This window comes from Mus caroli, chromosome 12 (assembly GCF_900094665.2).
Source record: "Mus caroli chromosome 12, CAROLI_EIJ_v1.1, whole genome shotgun sequence".
Classification (NCBI taxonomy): domain Eukaryota; kingdom Metazoa; phylum Chordata; class Mammalia; order Rodentia; family Muridae; genus Mus; species Mus caroli.
The window spans coordinates 478,895-488,880 of record NC_034581.1 but is presented as its reverse complement, the minus strand read 5'-3'; the positions used below and the strand labels follow the sequence as shown (position 1 = coordinate 488,880).

Below are 9,986 nucleotides of genomic sequence, written 5' to 3'. Positions count from 1 at the left end.
TGGAGCAGAAGCTGTGTTCCACTCACCAGCAGTCTCAAAATCCTGTGGCGGGGGTTGTGGGTAGCTGGCGGGTGTCAGCCGACCTTGCGCTCTAGCTACCCCGGTGCTGTTCAGGCCGGAAGAAAAAAGTTTTTTTAAATAAGCACATACTCTGAAATTTGACTATATAGTAATGCTGTTTTAATGCTGTTTTGTCTTAAAGCCTTTCTTACTTATTAAAAAAGAGAGAAAAAAATAAATGAGAAAAATTATGTCCAGATTCACTTGTAAACAGTGCCAAACCCTAACAAAATATTACCAGGCAAAATTCAACTGTGCTTTGGATAACCAACCCAGGTTTGTTCAGGAAGGAAAGAGTGACTTTTAAAAACAGGCCTGGGAATGTAGCCCAGTGGTAGAGTGCTTGCCTCAGATGTGGGAGGCTCTGGATTTAATCCCTAGCATCATAACACACAGATAACCCCAACTAACATAATTCACTATATCAATTAATGAGGAAAAAGAAACTCATACAATCATCTCAAAATAAAAAAAAATTGGATAAAACTCTGCCTGTGTTCATTACCAAAATAAATCAGTCTTTGAAAACAGAAATAAAAAGGAAGCTGATTAGCTTGATTAAATCTATAAAACCAAATTCACCTCTCCCACATGACAGCTACTAGTATTCTCCCTGAGATTAATATAGTACAAGAATGCCTATTACAGGCCTTCTCTTCAGTCCTGTGTGGGGGATTCCACTTATCAGAGTAAAACCTTTTCCTCTCCAAAAAGCACAATTAATTCTGAAAGTCTAAAAGATGGAAACAAAGTCACCATTATTTGTATATTATAAAATTATTTATAGAAAATTCTAAATAAATTGAATACAAATTGTTAGAAGCAATGAGTATGTTAAGAAAGGTAAATACACAGCCGGGCGGTGGTGGCACACGCACGCCTTTAATCCCAGCACTTGGGAGGCAGAGGCAGGCAGATTTCTGAGTTCGAGGCCAGCCTGGTCTACAAAGTGAGTTCCAGGACAGCCAGGGCTACACAGAGGGGTTTGTCTCAAAATACCCCCCCCAAAAAAAGAAAAGAAAAAAGAAAGAAAGGTAAATACACAGTGCACCAAATACAAACACCAGTAATATTCCACACACTATAATCAACAGCTAAGAAACAGTTCAAAACAGAGCCCACTGGCATGATAACACATTTCCTAAATTCACAGGGATTATATACTTTAAGCAGTAGAATTTTATGAAATACTAAATATGTCTTAGAATTTTGTAGGAAAAAAGTCTCTATTTGTAACTACAGTAAAATATGTCAGTTCCATAGGAGGCAATCTAGTCAGGTGTACACTGCAATCCCTGTACTCAGAAGGCTAAGGCTAGCCTGGGCCAAGAGAGAGCTTATGGTCAGGTTGGACTACACAGTGAGATGCTGTCTCAAAAGACAAAAACACAACACAGAAACCAATATAACAAATATAACACCTTTTCTAGCTCCAAACTATAAACTTTATTTACAGACATTTAAGTGAATGTGAAGAAGAGACCATGTTTGTGAAATAGAAAATTTAATATTGTAAAAATGTCAGTTCTTGGGGCTGGAGAGATGGCTCAAAGGTTAAGAGCACCGATTGCTCTTCCGAAGGTCCTGAGTTCATATCCCAGCAACTACTTGATGGTTCACAACCATCCATAATGAGACCTGATGCCCTCTTCTGGTGTGTCTGAAGACAGCTACAGTGTACTTACAGATAATAATAAATAAATAAAAATCTAAAAATAATAGTGAAAAAAGTCCATTTTCTCAAATTTGATCTTTGGGTTCAATAAATCAGTAAAAAAAAACCCCAAAATTTCATGAATCCAATAAGCTGATTCCAAAATTTGTAAGAAACTGGAAAAAATAAGACAGAGAAAACTTAAGACATTCCTGAAAAATATCACTATGTCTCTATGGTAACTGAGATAGGTGATTTTGGCAAAGGGATAGTCAATTGGGCCAAAGAACAGGATAAAGATTCAGCCTGTGTCCATTTGGAAATAAAGTTTTCCTTGTTTATGCAGGATCAGAGGTTGAACCCAGAGCCTGTGCATGCAATGTGAGCACTGGACTCTGGAAATTTTAATTTTGACAATGATACCACAAATAATAGGCCATAAAGGAAATGATGTATTAGCTATTAGCTCCCTCCCCCAAAAAGGAATTTGGAAACAAGTTCAAATGTAGACTGGTGTGTGTGTGTGTGTATGTGTGTGCATGTGTGTGCTTCGACATCATACCATACAACAACAACCCACTGTATATGAACTGACAACATGTAGAAGAAATGGCTCACAACTTGAAGTGACGTCAGTGTACTAAAGAGCGACCACAAGCTGCTGCACGGGGCTGCCCTTTGTCATTTCATGCCTTTAAATTTGAACAGATAAAATTCAATAGATTTTCATTCCCATGCCATGTGAATGTCTAAGTGCCCGGGTGTGTCATTGCTAGAGAAGACATGGTGGCCACAGTGAAGGAAAAGAAGGACACAGACAGTGGCAGACAACCTAATTCCATGCCACCATAATCGTTCTTTGGGGTACTCCTGTTTCAGGAGGCTGCCGTGGCATGTTGGCTTGAGGAATGCAGAGCAAGGGCACAGAGATTTATGAAGTTAGAGTTCCCATCAGAAAGCCACGATTCAGCACAGTCCATGCAGTGGATACTTACACTAGATGTGCAAGGTCAAGTGGTTTCTCTGGTTGCTCAGGAAAAACAGGATGTGGGGGTTCTCTGGAGGGTACACATCCCAAAGATTTACTAATTGCATGGCTCAGCTTCTTTGCAGGGGATTTCTGTGTCAAAGGAGAAAATAAGGAAATAAGACCTTTCAGAAGAACTCAGTGACAGGAGTATGGGAAATATCTTTTCAAGCACCAATCAGATTTCACTGTGGTCAATGTTACTGGGCCTTGAGGAAAGGAAGCAGCAGTGCTCTCGATCTCGATGCCTTCTGTGCTTCTTCATTCCTATAGTTCCTCCCTTCCTTCTACCATAGAGTCGTAATATCAAGTTGTGGGGGTAAAGAGACATGTTCAACTTCCTCTGGTCATCTCTACATACTGAGAATTTCCCTTTCATAGACTTCTGGGTCATTTCTGGTAAGATATTAGGTGATTCCCTACTGGAATTTTTTTGGTGGGTACAATACAAAAGACTAAAACAATGCAGAGAGCACACAGATTGTATATGCTGGCAAATCAACTGCCTAAGACATACCCCTAAATGCCAGAATATTCCCATGGCAGACCAGGCACTGTGGTGCAAGTCCGTAATCCCAGCACTTAGGAGGTAGAGGCAGCAGGCTCAAGAGTTCAAGGTCATCTATAACTACCCAGTGAATTTGATGCTAGCCTGAGTGGCGTACGTCCCTGTCTTGAAACAAGGAGAAAAGAGTGAGGAAGACCATCTAGCATTACTGGTCTATCTGTGCAAATGGATTTAAATAAATATAAGTCCATATACAAGCAGTCAGCATTAGGCCTGTCAGCATAAATGATGACATACTACAAGGTTTAAAAAAAAGTTGGAGTTCTAATAATTTCCCTGGAAAGCAGAAACACCAGTCCTCAATTTTAGTTCACTAAAATTGTAAACAACTATTTTATTACCTTTAAAGACTGTCCAGATGCTGAGTAAAGTCCACAGTTACACTGACCCTATTCTACACTCCCTCTATTCTACAGCCCCACTCAGACGGCCTCCCGCATTTTTTTTTTTAAAAGATGACAAGTAAACCCAGGGTTTCATGCTTCTGAGTTACACACATGTACCACCTCTAAAAATCGCAGAGATGCTCTTTATAAATACTGTATCACTGAATGCTATCCATCCAATTCCCTTTAAGTAACAGTGCTGTATGAGATTTTGGCAGGATATTAATGAAAAAATAAGTTTGAATATTGAGGTCTGCCGTCTATACGATTTATTATGAAGTGCAACACTCTGGACAGAAAGCATAACTTGTGTGCTGCCACGCGTCTCATCAATACTGCATCCCCACTTATTATTTATTAGGCAGTACCCACAATGGAGCTCAAACTGGCCTGCAAACTTGCAATCTTGCTGCCTCAGCCTCAAATGTTGGGCTTATAGGTATTCATCACCATTAAACTTTTATATTCTGCTTGCTGTAGTATTTTAACAACACATAAACACAAATCTGCTTTCCATTGAGACCACACAGGCAAAGTCAAATTACATATAGCAAACCCCAGCAGGAATTCTTGCCCCCAGCTGTTCTCTACTTCTTTCTCTTTGCCCAACAAGTAGCTACGAAGTGACACAGACTCTCCCCTCTAATCCAAAACAGCTCCTAGACAGCAAGACCCTCTCACTAAGTCCCTCTCACAGGCTGACAAGCTAAGAGCTAAGGAAGCCAGGTGGGGGTGGTATACGCCTTAAATCCTAGCCCTCAGGGTCAGTGTTAAGGCAGGTAGATCTCTGAGTTTGAGCTCAGCCTGGTCTACAGAGCAAGCTCCAGGATAGCTGGGGCTACACAGAGAAGCCTGTCTTGGGGGAAAAACAGTAAAGAAATGCTGCCATGTTCCACATGAGCACATGTATTCCCAGCCTGCATCTCTCTTATGTCCTACCTCCAAGGAGCACAGCAATGCATACCATGTCCCGTAGGTCTAGAGACCTGAGTACAAGCCTTTTTCCAGGCCTATCCCTTCCTACCAGTCTTACGTAAGTGTCTAAGACACTGGAGTACCTTTCCTCTGTGAAGATTTTCACAGTGCTCCATTGGTCAGTGATGGCTCTCCGCTACCCATGGCCCTGTGTGTATGTCCACCATCACAGTGACCAGGTTACAGTATTGAATTCCTTTTTCATCTTTGTTAGACTCTTGCTTCTGAAGGGACCAGCTATGTCTTATTCATCTTTGCATTTACAGAGCCTATTCTTAGGACAGAACATGTTACTTGAACATAATTTTTTAGCTTTATTTTCAGGGTTGTGTGTGTGTGTGTGTGTGTATGTGTGTATTACAAGTAAAAAACAACCAATGGAAATTAAAAAAAAAAAAAGCCAGTAGCTTAATTCACCTTTACAACTAATCTCTGTAATTTCTTACTCTGCTGCTATACCAAAGAACTACCTGCATTCATTCATGCAGTAGAGATGAAGCAGATTTACCTTACCTCCATATTGAACACTAACGGCCATGAAATCACACGCTTAATAAACATTAAAATAAAGTACATGACTATTGAAATGTGCCTGTATTTGTAATCCTTAATAATCTTAGCAGTGTTAAAAATATTGTTTAAAAATATTGCTTTGAGTCAAGGGTTAAGAAGTATATCCAATTTTGCACAGGCCAGATAAAGGTACTTGCCATCATTCCTGAAGTCCTATGTGGGATACGCAGTGGGCAGACGGGAGAAGAGACTGACTTCCATAGTTGTTCTTTGACCTCCACATACATACCACAAACTCTGCATCCCTCATACAAGTAAATAAATAAATGCTAATAAAAAAGATAGCATCCAGTTTTAGACCTCAAAATCAGGCATAGGACTAGGGCCATAGCTTAGTCTGCAAAATGTTTGGCCACCATGCACAAAGCCCTGGGTTTGACCCCAGTACCACATAAACTACAGTGGTATTTCTGTAATCCCAGCACTCAGAAGGTATGAGTAAGAGGATCAGAAGTTTAAGGTCATTCTTGGTTACATATCAAGTTCAAGAGGGTATAGAGTATGTAATATACTTTCAAAATCCATAAAGCTATACAAGTTATCATATCCATCTATCAAGTATTCTTCCTGAGAAACAACATGACAGTCACTTTGAAGGTTTATGTAGGTCCTCCCTTGTCCCCCTCACATCAAACCTCCTTTTGTCCTGGTAGGCACTCACATGGATTTTGTATTAATGATTTCCTTAGCTTTATTATTTCCACAATTATGTACAATGATACACTGTTCAGCAATGTTTAAAACTTACAGGAGCTAAAACTTACAGGGGCTAAATATGTATGCATACACATTCAGCAGCTTGCTTCTTTCCCAATAATTGTGAAAATTTATCTATTGCAATTCACACATCTTCTTCACTTTCCAGTGGAACTTCCCTGCATAGTTTGTTACAATTTAGATATCCACGCCGCCGCTGCTGAGGAACACTTGGTTGGTTCCCATTTGGTCCTATCATTCACAATCTTGCTGCTAAGTTTTCTATCTCATGATGCTTGGTGGCCACATGTAAGAATTTCATAAGACTGGGGCTACTCGCTTGTAAGGCTGCGTACATTTCAGTTGTGGTAACTACTGCCAACTCATTTGCTCTGCAAATTGATTATGCTAATTTCTCATCAGCTGCGTGGAAGAGTGCCTGAACCTCCACGTTCTCGCCAACCCTTGTCACTGCCAGACACGTCAACATTTGCTAGCCCTGTGGGTAATGAATGATGCTGTAATTTCAACTTGAGATTTCCTCAGAACTAAAATGCCTGGGTATCTTTTTCTTTATTTGTAGGGTATTCATGCTTCTCTGAAATATCTGTCCCCACTGTCTTGAGCATTGATAAGAAGCCAGTTTAGGAACTAGAAACTGGAGGAGATTGTTTTCTATTATTGGTTTGCTTTCTTTCCCACCCCACACCCCATCTCTTGTGACAGGATAGCATGTAGCCCAGGCTATTCTCAAACTCATTACATAGCTGAGGATGGCTCGGCTCTGATCATGAGGTCCTGCTGCCTTCCCAAATCTAGAACTATGCTACCTAGCCTGGCTCTTATTGGCTTACAGCAATTCTATTTTTGTATTTTAAATATAAGAAAGTTATATTGTATAATCTCTCCTTTAGTATAGTTTCTCACTGTATTGTAGTTTTGATGAACAACTATCTTTAAATATTAGCCATCCCAATTTAGTATTCTAATATCTTCCTATTTTGTACCTTTTATATGTTAAAATTTCCCTCTCAGACCACAAAAGTATCTCCCCAAGTCGTTTTATGAAGTCTTGTAATTCAGAGCTAGAGAGAAAGCCCAGCAGGAGCAGTACAGATGCAGCATGACGATGTGAATCTGATCTCAGAACTAGCATAAAACTGGAAGGAGAGAACCAACTCCCAGCTGTAAAGAACCTACGAGTTCTTATATCTATCTCTAGCCATTTTTCAAAATAAAGTTTTGTGCCCAGTAACCCTGGAATTTAAATGTGATAAAAGGATGTAACACAAAATTTACCATGGTATTATTTATTTGTATTTGTGTGTGTGTGTGTGTGTGTGTGTGTACATTTGCACAGGTCCCTGCAGAATCCAGCAGAGGGCAATAGAGCTTTCTGGAGCTGGAGTTACAGACAGTTGTGAGATGCCCAACATGAATGCTGGGAACTGAACTCAGATCCAATGCAGCAGCATGTGCTCTTGACCACTGAGCCACCCTACCAGTACCTCCTGCTCATTTTTCAATTACATATTTGAGGAGCTACTTCTATGAGACAGGCTACTTGTATGTGTTTTCCAGCATTCCATAAAGGGCTTCTTTACGTTATTATTCAAAGCTTGATTATTTAATTTACCCTTGATATACACCAGTTCATATATTTTTAGCTTTCTTACCCCAATGCTTTTTTTCATTCTGACGATTTATCCAGAAAATGTCTCTAGTTTTCTACAATGTCAGCACCAATGTTATTGTTTTTTTCCATTTGAAACACCTTCTATTTCCCTTTTTTACTGTTTAGTAGGCTGTGAGTTAGTAAAGTGCTGTACCGTAAGATTTTTCTCACAGTTGCATTCATGCTTAAATTTTCAATGCATTTTGTAAAATTTTCATCTAAGGTTTTTGAGCCAATTATATGGATTCTATCCATCTTACCATAAGGCTATGTTAAATTATAATACTAAGTCCTTAATTACTAGAATAGAAAAACAAGTGTGGTCATGATGTATCTTTTGTGAACACTGTTGATTTCTCTCCCACTATTTTGGTTGGATTTCATGATGGCCATGTGTGGAAGTGGCTTGTCATGCTCATTTTGGGGGGCGGGGGGCATGGAAGATGATGATTTTCTAACTTGTCAGTATCAATATAATTAAAGCCTAAAAAATAAAGTAGAGGCCGGGCCTGGTGGTGCACACCTTTAATTCCAGCACTCAGGAGGCAGAGGCAGGCGGATTTCTGAGTTTGAGGCCAGCCTGGTCCACAAAGTGAGTTCCAGGACAGCCAGGGCTACACAGAGAAACCCTGTCTTGAAAAACCAAACAAAAAAAAAAAAAAAAAAAAAAAAAAAAAAAAAAAAGTAGAAACTCTTATTAGTTTTTCTAGGATTTTTCTATAATACTGGCATTTTATTTTATTTGAACATTTACTCATGCAAAGCCATTCAGGCCCCACTGTTACCTTTCTGGGAAAACATAGCTACTAATTCAGTTTCCTTAGTGCCCCTCCCTGCGCCACTCAGTCTCCGTTCCTGCTTTGAGACAGGCTTTGAGATTTGGGGTAGCTGGCCCCAAACTCTCAGTACTCGTGCAGAGGGTTTTCCTCTCCATCTGGAATCAGTTTTGGCAAATAATGCTGTTTTAGGAATTTGTTCAAGTCAACGAAGCTTTCAATACCCAAATGCATGAACCTTTTTTTTTTTATTGTTACTGATTTCTCAGCAAATATAATCTATACCATATGAATTCTCTTTTGAGGCTTCTTTTATGTGCTTGCTAAAGATAAAATCAGTAATGGATACATTCAAATTTATAATTTAATTTTATTGTGTGTGTGTGTGTGTGTACACATACATACATACACACATGTATGAATGTGGGGAGTACATGTATGTGTACAAGTGCACATGCACCTGCATACACACATGTATGAAGGCTAACCTCTTCAGGAGCTACACCTCCTTTGAGATAACGCCTGGCTTGCACCAGTTAGGCTAGAGTGGCCTGGCTTGAGAGTCTCAGCAATGCCCAGCACTGGGATTGCAAGCATGCTCCACTATACCCTGGGGACTGAACTGAAGTCCTGTGCTTGCAAACCATGCACTATTCCAAGTGAGCCACTCAGACAACCCTTAGGACCGAGTTTTCTACATTCTTCATTTTTATCTAATGAGCCTAACTGTTGTTGAAAGGGGTGTGTTAAGGCTTATGCTTATGTAGCCCTCAGTTTTTACTGTATCTTAATTAATTTATTACATACATTTTTTAATATATTTTATATCAGAGGACAATTTGCAGGAGTTTATTCTCTCCTTCTACCATGTCAGTCCAATGAATACAACTTTGGTTATCGGGCATGATGGCAGCTACCTTTTATTTACCTACTGAGCCACCTCATGGGCCCATTGATTTTAATTTTTAAATCTTTTGTTTTCTTTTTTTTTTTAAGATTTATTTATTATATGTAAGTACATTGTAGCTGTCTTCAGACACGCCAGAAGAGGGCGTCAGATCTCATTACGGGTGGTTGTGTTGTGAGCCACCATGTGGTTGCTGGGATTTGAACTCAGGACCTTCGTAAGAGCAGTCAGTGCTCTTAGCCGCTCAGCCATCTCACTAGTCCGGTTTTGTTTTCTTGAGACAGGTTTTCTCTGTGCAGCTTTGGCTGTCCTAGAATTTGCTCTGTAGACCAGGCTGGCTTCTAACTCACAGAATTCTGTCTGCGTCTGTCTGTCAAGTGCTGGTATTAAAGGCATGTGTCAACACTGCCCAGCTAACTTTTAAATCTTACAGTTAGTTTATTACTAGGTGCTATCAGTGTAGAATTAGTCATCTTTTTATCTTTGGTAAGCCATATTTCTGGTAAGAACTCTTTAAAATTGTGATTAAAACATATAAAATCTACCATTCTAACTTTTCTTATAAAGATTTTACCTCCAAATCCTAAGATAAATATGATTTTACTAAATGTCTGTTAATTAGTACTTTGCTTGCTATGTCTTTTTTTGAATCCTTAATATTCCAGTTTTCTAAGTCTATTTCTTTTTCC

General features: G+C 39.5%; 1 protein-coding gene across 11 annotated transcripts in view; it reads right to left on the bottom strand.

Annotated features, from left to right (window-relative positions):
* The window catches only part of Dtnb (dystrobrevin beta), a 193,562-nt gene that overhangs the window by 87,513 nt on the left and 96,063 nt on the right, over positions 1-9,986 (bottom strand). For all 11 annotated transcript variants that reach the window (XM_021178988.2, XM_021178987.2, XM_029484418.1 and 8 more), the window contains one exon: positions 2,710-2,834. In XM_021178988.2, the coding sequence (XP_021034647.1) occupies positions 2,710-2,834 (125 nt within the window). The remainder of the gene's footprint in view (positions 1-2,709; positions 2,835-9,986) is intronic.